Here is a 15,997-nt window from a genome sequence, read left to right as displayed (position 1 = left end):
GGCGCGGCGGAGCCAGAGCCTGTCTCAGCAAGCAGGGATACACCCTGGACGGGGCAGCAGTTCATCTTGGCACTTTCATCCAGAGCAACAAAAATGTGTGGCCATTAATACCGCAAGGACATTTTATAGAAGCTGTGGGAGGGAAGTGGCTTGCACAAGGGTTCAACACTCGGTGCCCCACCCAGGACACCCGCCCACAACCTTCCACTGCTTCAGAGCAAACACTGTATAGTAGAGACCAGAGAGAACATCCCTCCATTCATTTTGTGACCACTTTATCTAGTACAGAGTCACCGGGGAGCCAGAGCCTATCCCAGCAAGCAGTGGGTGCAAGGCAGGATACACCCAGATACACATTCGTACCAGGACCAGGTTTCCCAGAAGTCACTTAACCTACCAGCACGTCTTTAGACTGTGGGAGGAAACCCACACAACCATGGGGAGAACATGCAAACTCCACGCAGACAGCACCCCAGATCCGGAATTAAAACCAGGGCCCCAGATCTGCAAGGAAGCAATGCTGACCACTGCACTACCAGTGCTGCCTGGAGAGACCATGGGATGCTTAAAATATAAAATTTGCAAACATTCATAAGCACATTCAGCATTAACTCTGTTTAGGATCAGAAATTCTCAAAGACTTGATATACCTGTGGGTCTTAACAGCCTGTGTCCGTTAACGAATAATCGTTCAAAAAGAGCATCGTGTTATATAATTCCATTGACATGAAATCCATTTAGTTGCAGTAAACACAGGAATTAAATGAAGGTTTATAGTATAAATAAGTACTTGAAGAGGATATTTTTTCCTTTTTCCCTGTGAAATAGAAAGTGGTATATTATAAAAAGCTACCATGTGCCCTGATGCTTAAAAGAATACTCTTGCTAGAGGCAAAGATACACTGCTGTAGGGTTTAACATTAGGAAGTAATTGGAATTGTATTTCTGTGAGAAAATGTTCTTTCATTAAGTAGGTAGTGAATGAATTTTTACAGCTCAGAAGGTTAGATGTCAACGATGGGTGAAGGGTGAGTTGGTTCCCAGACTAATCTTTTATAATTCGCAACATTTAAAGACCTGCAAGCTGTGTGCCTTTTTGTGCCATTTTGTACCAGAGGATGTGGATGATTATGAATATCTGTCTCCTGTATTGAGCTTTGATACACACACAAAATATTAGAAAATATACAAGGCTTGAAGAACTTTTCTGAGATCTCAACATCCCAAGTAACTCTGAATGGAACAGAAAAATACTAATTACAAGCTTAAAATCCAATCAGAAATAACCCTGTTTTGTTTTCCTGCTTTGTTGGTTTTACTTTTGCATAACAACAGGACTGTTTTACCAAGACTCTGCAGCACCACATTCATATCCCACATCTGCAGTTAGTAATACGTTACTGTCAATAAAGACAACTTAAAATTGTACCATCCAGAAAAGCTCAGGTAGAATAAAGAGGTATGTTTTGGCATGTTTGCAATTGAATTTGCCTCATAATCTTCAGATTGTGACTGCAGTGACGAGATTTGTAGACATAGCTACTTAAATTCAGACTGAATGCATCTGCATTCCTGTGTAATACATTACTGTACGTGCAAATGTAAGAACTTCCTTACCCTTGCTCACAGTTGCACACTTACACACATGTTCCATGTTCTCTGGAGCTTTGGAAGGTAATGGGTGAGAGGTTAAGGGTCATGCACAATCCCAACAGGTAACTTGTGTAGCTGGGCTAAGCAAGGAGTAGTGTGCTAAGAAAAAGATGCTGTATATTAATCAGATTGTATCTCACTCAGATCTGAAATAGATCTGTAAAGAAGATCTATAGTATAGATGCAGGAATTTTAATACCCCTTGTTAAAGATATGCAAGCCATATGGAAATATTTTGAGAGAATTCTGGAGTGCACACACTTTCTTCGTGCCAGCAGGAGCTGCAGGGGTTACAGGAATTGTGTACTTGGATTGGCTGTGAGTGTAGCTGAGGGGCCCATGGAAGTGTGGGAGGTCAGTCCCATAGCTCTTGATGTATGTGGGGTTCCAAGCTGTCAGACAGTGTCCTAAAGTAACCTTTGCAAAGTGCCGCTACAGGGAGGGCGTGCTGAGAGTTTGCCAGACTCCGCCCACTTTGAGATCAGGCTGTCCTCAGCGGCCAATCGTGTCTCAGTGTGTCTATAGTCAAGGCAGCAGCAGGCATGGAAAGAATTCAGAAGTTAAAACATTGAGAAAACACTGTAGCGGTGGACCCCAGGTCTGTGTCTGCTCAGTCTTAAAGCACGAGTGCCCTGCCATGATCTTTGTGAAAAGGCAGATGGAGCAGAGTCTAGAAAGCAGCAGGACTATGTGTCTCATGTGCAGCCACTGTGGCCAGATGTAGACATTGGCATCACTGCTGTAAGCTTCCATCGCTAGCTCTTATTCAACTATCTAAATACTTTCAATAGGGACCCTGGAAGTCACCCTAAAAATATGGGGATCACTGCCCTTGACTGTCCAATAGTGTGCATTGAGAAATTGTCTGAATCCCTGATATTGTTTCATTTTAAAAGCTCTTTCTGTTTTTTTTATTCAGATAGCAAGGTTTGTTTGCTATTTTCCTTTCCCCTGAAGTCCGTTCTCTCCAGAGCTGGATTACCAGGGGTTTAGATTACAAAAACAGCTCGCAGAGGACAGATCAGAAACACAATAGAGTGCACCACCTTCCAGCAATCAGATGTTAATCCCCAGTGAAAAACAGGTCAGGGGTTTGATTCAAGACAAATAACTGGGCTTGATAATTGAATGAATTTTCACTCTAGCCATGTGGATGGCTATTTTATCTTTTTAAAAATAAAAGTGTCAAAGCTGAGCCTTAAAAATGAAAACAGTACCTTCACAATTCAGCATGCAACACCAGCTACATCTTAGCTGTCCCTCAGTCAGAAAGAGCTTTGCCTCTCTTCTAAAATTCATGCCTTTAGGGATACGCATGCCATGTGTGACATGCCCGAATGTGTCTAGAGGTGTTTTTTTTCTTCTTTGGAAAACAACCAATGAAAAAGCTGAACTGTGTGCAAGAAACAATGATTCACCTTCATCCTAAAACGCAAGCTATGTACCCTAAAGAGCAAGAAACCTGAAGCTTTCCCAGACTGCGGACGAGTCTCTAAATCATGAATAGTATCAAATACTTGTTGCTGGTGTCTCTGTGTGGCTCAGACATCCCTAGAGCAGGTAAGATGCCTTTCTTTCATCGCGTTCGAATAGCTGCGCAGCCCTGATGGCTGTCAGTCACACTTGGGTTGGGATGTTACATGTACACCAGCAATTCTGTTGGCTCCGGAGCGGAAATCACTTTTGTGGGGGGCTTGCCTTGGCTTGTCTGCTCTGGAATGTTACGGATAAAAAGGAATTATTCCAACACACCATCAGTTTATGGGAAAGTGTTATTTTTTCTCCCTCCTGGCTCTCCGGGGAGGTATACAGGATTTATTTACACTAGTTTGTGAATCTAAGGTATGCTGACTTCATTTTGAAGTGCTTGTTTTTTTGGAACCTGCTGTAGTTCTGTCTTTGAAAGGTGGCCTGTTTCTCCTTCCTGTCCTTGGTATGCTGGGGATGGAATGGTTCAGGGTGTGCAGGCATCAGATGGGATCTAAGGGCACAAACAAGTAGTGATGGGTAGAATCTGGGATAGCATGCAGGACTGCTCTGCTCATCCTTCAAATCAATAAATGACTGAGAAATGGCTGATAATAAATACCAGCCAATAAATGTCAGGAGACGCTACATCACAAGCACAATATGTAGAGTTCGACATGCCATCTGGAGGTTCTTGTTCAAACCTGGGAGAGTGAGAGGAGCAATTTGATTAGCTAGATTGGGGCAAGGTGGCTTTCCTAACCCTTTGCCCCCTCCACTCACAGCTGCACGTTAGAGAAACAGAACAGATGTTCCTTCCTGTGACTGATACATCGGAGTCATTACGTTGCTGTGTTCATTGTATTCATACCAATTACTGATGGCTGTGGTAAGCCTGCCCTCAAATTGCCAGTTGAACATGAAGCTAACTGCACAGTTCAGAGTCTTCAGGTCAGGACAGGGTCTCTTGAGGCCTCACGCTTTCTGGATTGGTTTCAGGAAGGCTGCAAAATTAGCTGTCTTCCCCTTATTCTGTTATGCTACACCCAGTCAGTTGCCTACTCTGTGTTCTCCATGCATCTGAACAAAACTATCATGGTGGTATCATTTCTGAAACTTTCAGGAGCCTTAAAGGATATTAGCCCATTCATTAGGCGATATGAAGGGCTGTCATACGACAGAAGGGCTGTGCAAAGGAGCCATGAGAGAGCTAAAAGAGAGACACAAGAGCACAAGCGTGTCATCCAGCTAGACTTCACAGCTTTCCAGAGGTAAAGTGCATTAACTGAGTCTTCCTGAACCTCTCTGTCTGCTGGCCTGTGCTGAATGGGTCTAATGATATCAGAGCTGACCATCCATGGAGTTTGATTGAACCAAACAATTTGGACAGTGCATTGGTGATTTTATGTCAGTCCACCGGCTGCTCTGAAATAAGAGATCCATAGTGTTAGATTTTATCATTCACTTTGGATCTGCAGCACTTCAGTCTTGTACTTGATTGTAGCTTTTTTTAGCAGAGGTCCCAGAAACTCTAATACCTATCTACAGTTCTGTGGACAAATGCTAACTGTTTGCTTTTTTGTTTCTGGCTCTAGGGCTTTTCACTTACGGCTGAGGAGAGACACTACAGGGTTCACAGAAGATTTTAGGATTCAATTAAAAAATGCATCCCAGTCTGCTGACCTCTCTCATATTTACTCAGGAGGACTGGAAGGTACCAATCACAGTCTAGGAAAGCAGCACTTAAGATCTTGTGCTTTTGCTATGCACATACTGTATTAGTAGGTGCTTCAGCATCCCGTAGAAACTGTAAGTGTGACTTGGGTTCTTATGGTTCTGTTGGCCTGTCTGTGATCAACAGGGGGCACTACAGTGATATATACCTATATACCTGATGCCATGATCAGACCATATTAAACCTTTGCCTGAAGTACGTACAATACTCTACCCAATCCAGACAGTGTCTGTAACCCTACAAACATGTTAACCATCTTTATTGTTGCCTTTCTCACAGATGAAAGGGGTTCATCCTGTCATGGCTCTATCCTTGCTGGACAGTTTGAAGGATTCATTCAGACTCAGAATGCTACCTATTATGTAGAGCCAATCGAGAGATACAGCACAAGCCACTTGGAGCACCACTCCATTATATACCGAGAAGATGACATGGGTAAGTGTAAGAGCTCTATCTTGCCACACACAGCATGCCAGGCACTGGGATCTTTGTGGAATAATACACCTGTATCTGGAAGGTTAAATCAGGCAATCTATACTGTACATTCACAGCAGCAGAAATACAAACCTTGAATCATGCATGACTGGTATTTCATTTGTGGACAGTGAGCTATGCACTGCATTGAGTCACTGCTGCATGTACATTTGTGACAGGTTGGTGTCATTTATCTTTTCTTTGTTACATTTTGGTAATGTGGCCCTGCTGCACGTTAGTTTGTTGTCACCCAGCTTCTCAAGAGGGCTTGAGAGCTCCTGTTTCAGGGCATCAGGCATGTGTAGAGAGGCTGGCATTGTGAGCAGCTGGCGGTGGTCAGGGAGATCAGCTGCTGGCGGAGACGATACAGGAGAAGTGGGGCAGCGTGGGAGCAAGGAATGAAAGACGAAAAGGCACAGTGCACCCCTCGAAATGTTGGAAAATGCAAGCTGGGATGTGATGGAAACCCACATGGGTTGGAGAATTCGTGTATGCCATGAGAAGGCGCACCAACGTCTTTTCCTGATGCTGACGGAGTTCAAGTCGCTTGTGTTTGCTGGGTCACAGCCACAGCGCGATGATTCAAGGAAGAGTAACCCGAGTAACTTACTGGCACAGAGCGAGCGCCAAGAGACTCATTGTTCCCCGACAAAAGACAGGATGGCGCTTGTTTAGACTGTGCCTGGATCACTCTGTCACTGCGAGCCGGAGAGCTCTGCAGACATTGCTCAGCAATCTGGTCTCTCAGCTCTGCAGACTATCTGTCAGGTGTCTCTTTCTAAAGAAAACAGACTGGGGCAGTACAGGGTCATTCCAGGAAAGAACAGTTGGAAATGTTGTCTGCTCAGCACCAATTCTGGAGGGAGTATTCGCATTTCACATTCTTCAGGAAAACCGATCCTAATTAATAAGAGTGTACATGTTTAACTGCAAGCAGAACTTCACATATTTTCTGATTTTACTGACTGCCCGCTGGTAAGGCTCTTAATGACTGTCTTTCAACAGCAGTCTTTGCTTAGTCTGTGTTTCCCTTGTTTTCTTCCATGTGAAGCATGCGGTCGTTCTTTGGTTGAACACTAGCTTTGCACAAGGCCTTCTTGTTCAAAGATGACTCCGAGGGGTCTACAGAATGAGGAAGTGAACAGCTGTGCAGATGCCATCCGGCAGCTGTCGGGGACATGACTTTGGGTTTCCTCCGGATTAGGGTGAATCCCAGGTGGGAACAAGAGAGCGCTGTTGCTGCTGACATGTGAGCTGCTTTCCAGGGCCTGTCTCAAACACATGGCAAACACCCTCTGTTTGTAAGTGTAACAGTTTAGCCCAGATGTCATTTTTGATACAAGCTACATCTATTATAGACAAGGACGCTACAGTAAATATTAACATAAGTTCAACAGGGGGCACTACAGTGATATATACCTATATACCTGATGCCATGATCAGACCATATTAAACCTTTGCCTGAAGTACGTACAATACTCTACCCAATCCAGACAGTGTCTGTAACCCTACAAACATGTTAACCATCTTTATTGACATAACCCACCTACACCGCAGGGTGAGCGCCCCCTGCTGGCCCCACTAACACCTCTTCCAGCAGCAACCTTAGGTTTTCCCAGGAGGTCTCCCACCCAGGTGCTGGCCAGGCTCACACCTGCTGAGCTTCACCCTGCTGAGGAGGCTCATTCTGCCAGGCATTCCAGGCTATTCTGACCATGCCCACTGCAACTGACCCAGTAACAGTACTCTCCAGTGTCCAGACTCAGAGTGACCAGAACTGCGCAGGAGAAGTGTGAGGAAGACTCAGAGTATATGAGTATAAGCATTTCATTGCACTAATGCACATGACAAATAAACTGAGACAGCTTCAGGACCTCCAGAACTGTGCAGGCGAAGTGTGAGGAAGGCTCAGGATGGTCCTGACACGTCTCAGAGTGCTGGCCTATTCAAACTCTGCCTGAAAAGTGTTCAGTGGGCGGAAGTGTGCTTTCAAGTGCTAATCTAAACAATACCAGGAGAAGCCTGACTGTGTCTATTTGCTCTTTGAGTGCGATTACAGCTTGTCATGTGATACTTTTGTTTGAAGTCACACCATGGACGGCAGCAGTGTGCTTAGTGCTAGAGGTAACTGTTGGACATTTCCCATGAACCTCACTGCCCCCGTGCGCGTCTTTAAGCATGATTCCCATTAAACACATCAAAGAGCCTCACATGCTCAGGATGATTTTTATACATACGGATTCTCTTATTTCAGAATCTGAAGGCATGAACTTGATAAGCTAAACTGAACAGGAATGGGAGAGGACTTCACAAATAGGAGGCAAATCAGTTTTGTTCTCGGTAGATATGAGAGTTTGTAACGATCTGCTGCGTTTCAATTCGATTTGCTATCGTATACTTCAAACTTTCAGTTGTTTTCAGCTGCATTTGGTCACTTGAAGTCAGCTGGGCACAGAGGATGAAACGTTTAGGGTTTTTCAGTGACAGTAAATCACTTCCCACAATGAGGAAAAAGAACACAGTTTTCTAGAAATGCAACAGTTAATTTGTAAGGTTACAGACAGTCATTCATAATAAACGGAAGCCTCAGACAAATTTAGTGTGTGGGCTCCTAGTTTTCAAGTGAAGATAGCAACAGGTTGCAATTCCTTTAGCATGCTGCTACTTTTAGAGCGAGCTTCTGTGCCTGAATCATTACATCAGCACTTTCAGGATCTCCACAGATGCTTTTCTAGGATTGAATTTTAACTCTAAATATAATTTCTGTGACGATAGCCTTTACTGTATGGGTAATGTGGAAATGCCCAGCTGACTACCCTGCAATAGGCTGCAGCTGGGAATCTGCAGGGACTCCAACAGAGGCCGAACTGTACAATTCCCAACGGAATAAGCCGAGCAAATCATTCGTGTTCGTCAGCAGCCTTGAGCACAGCAGCCTGGAAAGACCAGGCTGACTGTGCTTGTTATTCCTGAAGAGGATGTGCCCATTTGTAAAGGCGTTTGTGCATCAGAGACTTCTAACCCAAGAGTTAAAAAATTGGAATTGAGCAGTGCGATGCAAATGAGACATAAGAAGCAAAATTGCGCAGCTCTTCAATTAGAGTGCGGAAAATAATAATGTAATAATAAACTTTATTTTAAATAGCGCCTCTAAAGGTGGCTTCTCAAAGCGCTTTACAGAATGAACAGCAACAGCAACAATTAAAAATAAACAAAAAATACACAATAAACAATAAAAAATACACAAGATAAACAGGATGGGAATACGCAGAGGAGACAGTAGATGGTGGTTCTAAATACAGTAGGAGCAGGGGGGTGAAGAATGGAACCAGTTCAGTAAAGGCTCTTCTAAAGAAGATGGTTTTGAGTCTGAATTTGAAGGAGTTTAGAGAATGTTTAGAATTCAGAGAGTTTAGAAAATGAGTAAGTAACAGTGCGAACCATTACTATTATTATTATAATTATTAATTATTATTATTATTATTATTATTATTATTATTATTATTACAAAAAAGTGTCAGATGAATCTCTGTAAAACAGTGACTGGAGTTTGGGTCTTTGGCTTTATGACAGAATGAAAGGAAGGTTCATTTGCCTTTGCACTTGAATTGTTTGAAAATGTGTAGAACACAGTGTTGGTGGAGGTGTGCGTGTCTTTCTGTCAACAGGTCAATGCCCTGTGCTTCCTCCCCGCCTCCCAGTTACCATGTATGGACCAGAGGGTGGCTCCTGTTCAGACAGGGTGGCGTGACTCAGTCGTACGGTGTCTCAGCTTGTTTACTCAAGAAGCAGCGCGTGTGCACCCTCTGCCAGTGTGCTGGTGCCAATCCCAGTGACCAGCCCTGCCTCCGCCAAGGTCCCCCCCCCCCCGAAAGAAGGGTATTTTGTTGCTCTGTGCACTCAAAATTAACATATTATAGACGAGATCACATTAAGACAAGTACTGTATAGGGTTTTGAAAGGTGTCAGAAAGTGCAGTCTTTTGCTGCCCCAGTCCAAATCAGATGGTTGTGTACAACTGAGAAATTGTTGCACAGGCCATTCCAGAGGAGCAATGCTGGTCTTTCACCTGAGGTTTCGGCTCGGAGGTGTGGTGGGCAGCCAGGGGGAGGAAGTGGTTTTCCTGGTTTATCAGTATTTATGAGTTTATGAGCATAATGAGCACAGCCATTGTTTTAGCTCTGCAAAATACAGCTGCCTAAGGGTTTAGAAAAATCCAGCTTTATAGTGCACAGAAGGATTCTCACATGGAATTTGATTCAGTGTTTTGTGGAGGCACGTTTTTCCTTCTGGGATAGCGTGAGTCACCTTCTGTGGAGCTTCTCTTGGGAGAAAAAGTGAGATCACTTTCCTGATATACTGGCTGTATTATTGTACTGAACAGAAGTCATTGCATTCCTTTTGGGTTTTCAGCACTTGATCCACTGAAGCAAGTTTGCAACATCCTTCTTTGATCCATAAGTGTGGAGAAACCACATGCTACAGCTTCCTCTGGATAAGCTGCATGAGAGACATGGTGTGTTTCTCACATTTCTCTCTGTCATGCTTTAGCATGCTAGAGTAAGGCTTTTCTGGATTTGTTCATACTTTCTGACTCTCCAGACCTTATTAAACCCCAAAGCCTCTCACCACTGTCTGAGAAAAGGTCATAATCACCAGGGTTCTGCTCCTTCATTGGACAGCATTTGCCCTGAACTTGTTTTTGTTCTTGCAACAGTTTAAAAGTTGCATTCAGCTGATTTTCACAATGTAACAAGTTTCTGAGTGCTATCCAAGCAAAACATTGTTTGGCTTCAGTACAATATTGTTACCCAAGTGCAGATTATTTCGGACTGCCTTGGAAAGTCAAGGACTCTGAGTGTTACAAGGTCAGGGACAGAATGCACAGACGACCTTCTGCCATTAAGCTCAAGAGGGGGTGGAATCTCTGAATTGACTAGTGTCTGTGGACCGTGGGGTTTCTGGTGGCTGTGGACTGTAAGTTTTGGGTTGTTAGCAGACTGAGGGGTTTCGGATGTCTGTGGACAGTGGGTTGAATCAGGATCCAGTGTCATTGGAAGAGAACGTCATATGCAATTTTTAATAACGCACAGGGTTCGGAAATGTTTGAATCTGAACACCTGTTGGACACAGATGTGTCTGCATAAAAACAAGTGGGTTTTAACAGTGAGGTCATCTGAGGTTTGCAACGGTCTCTCTTGAAGGACAAGCAGGAAAATGTCAAATCACAGCCTACAGTATGTAGTCCACTTCAATGCCTCTTGCTTGGTAAGGTGTGAGACTGTGGGAATGGTTTGGTAGTAGTAACTGCCAATTCATGTTTCTAAAACAATGAGATTTCAGGGTGCAGTCAGTCAGTCTGAGCAGAGGAACCTTCTAGCCACGGTCTCCAGCTGACAATAGATATCAACTCAGAATTAGGCAGAATGAATGACTGACAGTATATCTTACATCTTAGGACGGTTGCTTAGCAGAAAAAAATGCCATTTTACTTCCAAGCAGGTAAAGCTTCCATTAAATATTGACAGTTTTGTTTTTCTGAAAAGTAAGACAGACAAAAAAAACATCCTGTAACAACTAAACAATGTAGAAATTGAGGCTTTGTCAAATGTTCTTACTCCAGTGTTCTAAAACACAATCAGTTCTGCTTCCTTCTTATTTAGTTCTTTGGTTGGGTTTGAGGAACTACCGACCTGTTCTGGACGGGTGAGAATCCCCCATATCTTTGGTCGGGCCTCCGGTGTCTGTCCTGCTTTTTAATCCCGTCTGCTTTTCCAGATTCCTCTCCTCTGAGAAACGGCGGGGCGGGTTTCTGTGGCTCAAGAAGACTCCTGCGCTTCACACAGGACAGCTCTAACCAGGTCAGACATCGGCTCATTTGGAACAAAACAAACCGGGATCCCTCTATATTAGTGCTCCAGTATTTCCAGGCCTTGTTTTAGAATGTTTAACCACGTAGTAAAGACAAGTAACAACCAATATTATTATTGCAATTAATTGTCTCGCATTACCATACAGCTGCTGGCTCGCGTCTTCCCTTTGCGTAACCTGAACAGTAAATGCAGCATTCAGATCTTTAGCCAGTGAAGGATGAGTAAAAGCGAAAACACAAGTTATAAAAGACAAATTAATATTGCTTCTGTTTTAACTGGTTTTCAGACAAAACTGCTTTTTTTGTTGTTTTGAGCCGTCCCCAGAAGATTTTTTGGACAAACAGTATATGCAAATATGTATCAATATATTTTAAATGAGAAATAATTATCCTAGTAATAATAACAATAAAAAAATATCTATGCTTAAAAAAAATATTTTTTTGTGCTCTCCTTGTACCCTTACTGCACATGTGTTCTGCGATACGGGAGACGATAATGTGAACAGGGGAGTGACAGTTAATCATAGTAAAATATAATACTGTGTGACTGGAGGCTACACCTTTAAACAGAAAATTGATTCACTAAACTTTAAGCTAATTATTGATTCCTGTAGTGCTGTAACTTTACTGTTGGCTTTTATTCCTGGGCTAGATGCCATTGAAGGTCTTTGCTGCTCTTACCTTTCTGCTCCTGGGCTTGTACACAGGTTACTGCAGTCCACTATAATAGTGGTAGTATTTGCCAGTAATTCATGACCTCTCACTCAGTTCAAGGCCACCTACCATGGCTCATATCAAGGCTGTTGCATAGATTGCCAATGGTTACCTTTAACTAAAGAGTGACACTGATTTCTTATTTATGAGGAAGTAATATCCAGGAATAAACTGTCTGCAAATTATATGTAAGCACTGGTAATAGATAAGCACACTTAACTGAAAAGGGTTAATGGTTAAACTCTGCTATAAACACCCTGTCAACACCCATGACTCTTAATTTACAAGCTGTTTATTCTTGGTGTTTTGTAACAGATTGCAAATTCTCCTTCACTATTTCTCTTTTTAGGATGCCTTTAGGAAGGGATGCTGTGGCAGTGCTAGTCTTAGGTTGGAAACACTGCATGGTGATTGTCATAGTGTGGCTGGGCTATACATTCCATGCATTTGAAGAGATGTGCCAAGTGTTTTAGTGCCATGTAGACTAGATGTTTTAAACAAGTTTCTAGTTATGTCCTTGCACGTGTATTTAGATCTGTACAGGGGAGTGCAATTAAAATATTCGGTTTGGCATTTGTTGGGTGTGACAGCTTTGTAACACCGTGTGATGCTAAGCGCCAGCAATCCCAAACCTGTCGTCTTGTTGTCATGTCCTGTAAATGTTTCCTCACGTGGGGCAGGCCATGTCCAGATCCCGGAGGACAGTGGACTCCTCCAAAACCAGCTGCACACTCCACCTGCGCACAGACCACCTCTACTTCAAGAAGTTTGGGAGTGTGGAAGCCATCGTGGCACAGGTGAGCTGTGTTGGACAATGTGCAGTACGATATCTACCCTCCTGCGGGGCTGCAGAAAAAAAGTTTTATATTTGTAGCCAATCATCTTTTACCCCAGTACCATGCTGAAGAATTCATATGCAGTATAGCTATCAAAGATGGTATTTCCTTACTTGTCCAGATCCCCAAATAATTAAATATGATTCCAACTGAAACTGGAAGAATCACAGACGGTCATGACGAACACAAGACATTTAGCTTTGCTGCAGACACATGTTCTCTGTAGATTTAAGTTCTGTCTGCAGCATTTGTGATGCATACTCAGTTGTGAAAATCTAAAAAAAATCACAAGGTGTGTCACAGTTATCTATGCCTTTTTTCTTGCAGTAACCTTAACCTGTTATATTTTCACAGCAGGTCTCTGAACACTGTGTACGCATAGGGAACTTTGGTTAACTTAACAGAAAAAGTTTATTGACCTGTGGTTTAACAGCCTAATGTTATACAGCTTCCTTGGAAATTTACTGCAGTAGATTATGACTGGAATTGTTTTGCTGTTTCCTACAACTTTCCTACTGCTCTCATTAAGATTTTCATCTGTTTCTTGCATATTTTAATAGGCTATTCATGATCAAGACAGTAATGAGCAATAATATTCCTGTATAAAATTCTTATCTTCCCCTTAGATTACGTTTTTCACTGGTTTCAAAAGATGTATCTATTATATCGAACTGTATCTTAACAAACCCTTTCCCAAGTGTGATTGTTTTTGTATCCTAATCATTTTATATCTTTACATTTCTATCTTCACCAATGAGAAATTATTTTACAAGAAGGCTTGCAGTCAGCTTTATCTCGAACTAGTAAAGTGTGTTTTAATGTGTTTTAATAAAACAGTGGAAGAGTTTGGAGCTTTCAGGATGAGCATAGGTAGTGCATTTTCTGTCATTTTTTTGTGATTTTCTGTCAGATCAGGAGACCAAATGGTAATTACGATTTTGCAGAAGTTCAGGCCATAGAATTCTTTTGAGGTGCCAAATGTGTTTGGAATCAATTCATGTGTCACACAGGTGCTGTATAATGCTGGAGGCAAAGGTGTAAACCACAGAAGAGTCTTGTGGTTTAATTTATAAATGTATCTTCTGGACTATAGTCAATTTTGGTTATGTTAATTCAATGGTTGAATGGGACCCTTTCAAAAGTGCAGGATAATAATGGCATATTTGTTTTATTTTTATGCCTTAAACTCTGAGTAAGAATTACATATCTCTTACACTGAAACTGATGGTTGCTATGATTATTAAAGTATTATTTGTTTGAGGTTGGATTAGCACTTTTATTGTTAATAATTTCTCTTGACATGAGAAATGAATGAGCTGAATCTCGAATGACTTTTGTCCTAATCCTCTATAGTTTAATTCCCATCCAAAGGATGTTTGATGTCTGAGATCTATGCTAACTTATCTCTTTCTTCTCAGCTTCTCAGCTGTTTGGGAAGTTAAATTCTGTGAATTCATTCATAATCCCTTTTGTGATGACACCAGATGTTTTGCAAAATTAATTTGGGGTGAATTAAAACTTTTGTTGCACATTAGGTAAATCTGACACAGTAGAACTGCATGCATGAAGGTTGAGTGACATCACCCTATAGGATAACATACATATTGTTTCCTACACACCTTCATTTATGCATAAACTGTGTTCTGCTGAAGAAGCCAAAAAACATCAGAAGTGAACTTTTTTTGTATCGTGACACTGAAAGTCTTATATTTTTCAAGACATCTTCATTGCCTTTTATTTTTTGTTTTAGTGTCTAATTTCAGTTAATTAATTTCTTCAGCACTGTCGTGGGTCTTTAGAAGTCTTACTGCATTTGCGTCTTAAGAAATATTGCGTCTTATGAAATATCTTAAGAGGATTTCAGTATCACTGAAATTAAATTACTGCGTCCAGTAAAGGACTACAAATAAATCTAAAATCCAGCTACAAGAAAGGGAAAAGGGCCGTAGAATATTATCTCTGCATCAATCAGATTTTAATGAAGTCAATCCCAGTAATATGTAATTCAAAACACGTGGCACTGAGAGAAACTGAATTTTCATGATTATCTTGTTTAAAATGTGTATTAACTTGAGCCGCCAGGTATGTTTTTTCCTGTCAAGTTTCGCATCGAAGGTCTGACTTCATTTTTTCAGATTACAGGTTTATCGCTGGGGCAGAGCTCTCGCCTCTTCTTGCTTTTAATGCAGCATGAACACTGTTCGGGCATGCTCCGAAACCGTGGCGAAAATAAGACCCTGGTTGGGATCAAATGGAAAATGGATGTCACACCGGAAAAAGTAGTGATTGCATAGGATGGGAAGTAAGGGTGTTGGGGATAATAGCAACCTGTGTCCACTGTACACTTCAGCTACTCTTTTCAGGATCCGTGTCCTGTGCTTTCAACCTGTGCAGTGGTATCAGTGTTTTCCCTCCTGAGCTCTGTGCTCTGGTTGGTCATCACAGCTGGATCACAGCTGGATTCTCTAGTTACTCTTATTTAACTCGAGAAGACCAGTCTCTCCAAGCCCTGTTTCTAAAAATACGTCTGCTCACACTGTAGTTCAATATAAATCAATTGCAGGACCAAAAGAGGTCTGAAGAGATGGAATGAGATCTGCTATTGCCAGAAGTATTTAACCAAACACATATGCAGCTGCATTCTCTCAGTCTCCTGTCGCTGGCAGCTATAATATGTTTTATATGGATTTAGCTTCTCTGTAAAATCTGCTTTACATACTCTCCGCTTTCTCAAGCCAGAACTCCAAGAAGACTACAACTAGTACAGTACAGTGTGTCAGGTTTGCTATGGATATGTAATTATTATTATTATGATTATTAAAAGCATCTGTTTTTTCTGAGCCGCTTGACAATATGCAAGATCAGACTGTTGTGGATATTCCTTTATGTAGTAACTTAGGCTGATAAACTTCCAAAGCTTTGAAGCTTTAGCAAGCATGCAGGTTTAATTTACAGTTGATTCAATTCTTCTTCATCAGCTGGGGGTCCCAAACGTTTAAAAAGGCTGCAGTATATCGTTATCATTCCTGCTGTTGCAGCAGTGCTTATAGTAATAGCATGTTTGAAGAGGAAGCATAATCAGTGAAGGTGTAAGGACCAGGGGGACTCTCTGTGTGTGTTACACAAGTGCATGGAGCTCCTGTTACAGATCCAGTTATCTTGGCTGGGTGCCCATGCTGCTCAAGGCTGGCATTGCTGACTGCCAGCTCCCCCTGATCTTTACACAGAGAGGGAGATGCCAGCCTG

At 42.2% G+C, this 15,997-nt stretch overlaps 1 protein-coding gene across 1 annotated transcript in view; it reads left to right on the top strand.

Annotated features, from left to right (window-relative positions):
- The window catches only part of LOC148639116 (disintegrin and metalloproteinase domain-containing protein 10), a 38,400-nt gene continuing 22,403 nt past the window's right edge, over positions 1-15,997 (top strand). The window contains exons 1-6 of the mRNA XM_088622494.1: positions 1-3,213; positions 4,244-4,391; positions 4,716-4,834; positions 5,135-5,290; positions 11,108-11,190; positions 12,596-12,712. Coding sequence (XP_088478620.1) covers positions 3,153-3,213; positions 4,244-4,391; positions 4,716-4,834; positions 5,135-5,290; positions 11,108-11,190; positions 12,596-12,712 — 684 coding nt within the window. The 5' untranslated portion in view covers positions 1-3,152. The remainder of the gene's footprint in view (positions 3,214-4,243; positions 4,392-4,715; positions 4,835-5,134; positions 5,291-11,107; positions 11,191-12,595; positions 12,713-15,997) is intronic.

This window comes from Lepisosteus platostomus, chromosome 27 (genome assembly GCF_059453375.1).
Source record: "Lepisosteus platostomus isolate fLepPlt1 chromosome 27, fLepPlt1.hap1, whole genome shotgun sequence".
In the NCBI taxonomy this organism is placed as follows: Eukaryota; Metazoa; Chordata; class Actinopteri; order Semionotiformes; family Lepisosteidae; genus Lepisosteus; species Lepisosteus platostomus.
Note: the sequence above shows the minus strand (reverse complement) of the source record. Positions and strands in the feature narration are given on the sequence as shown.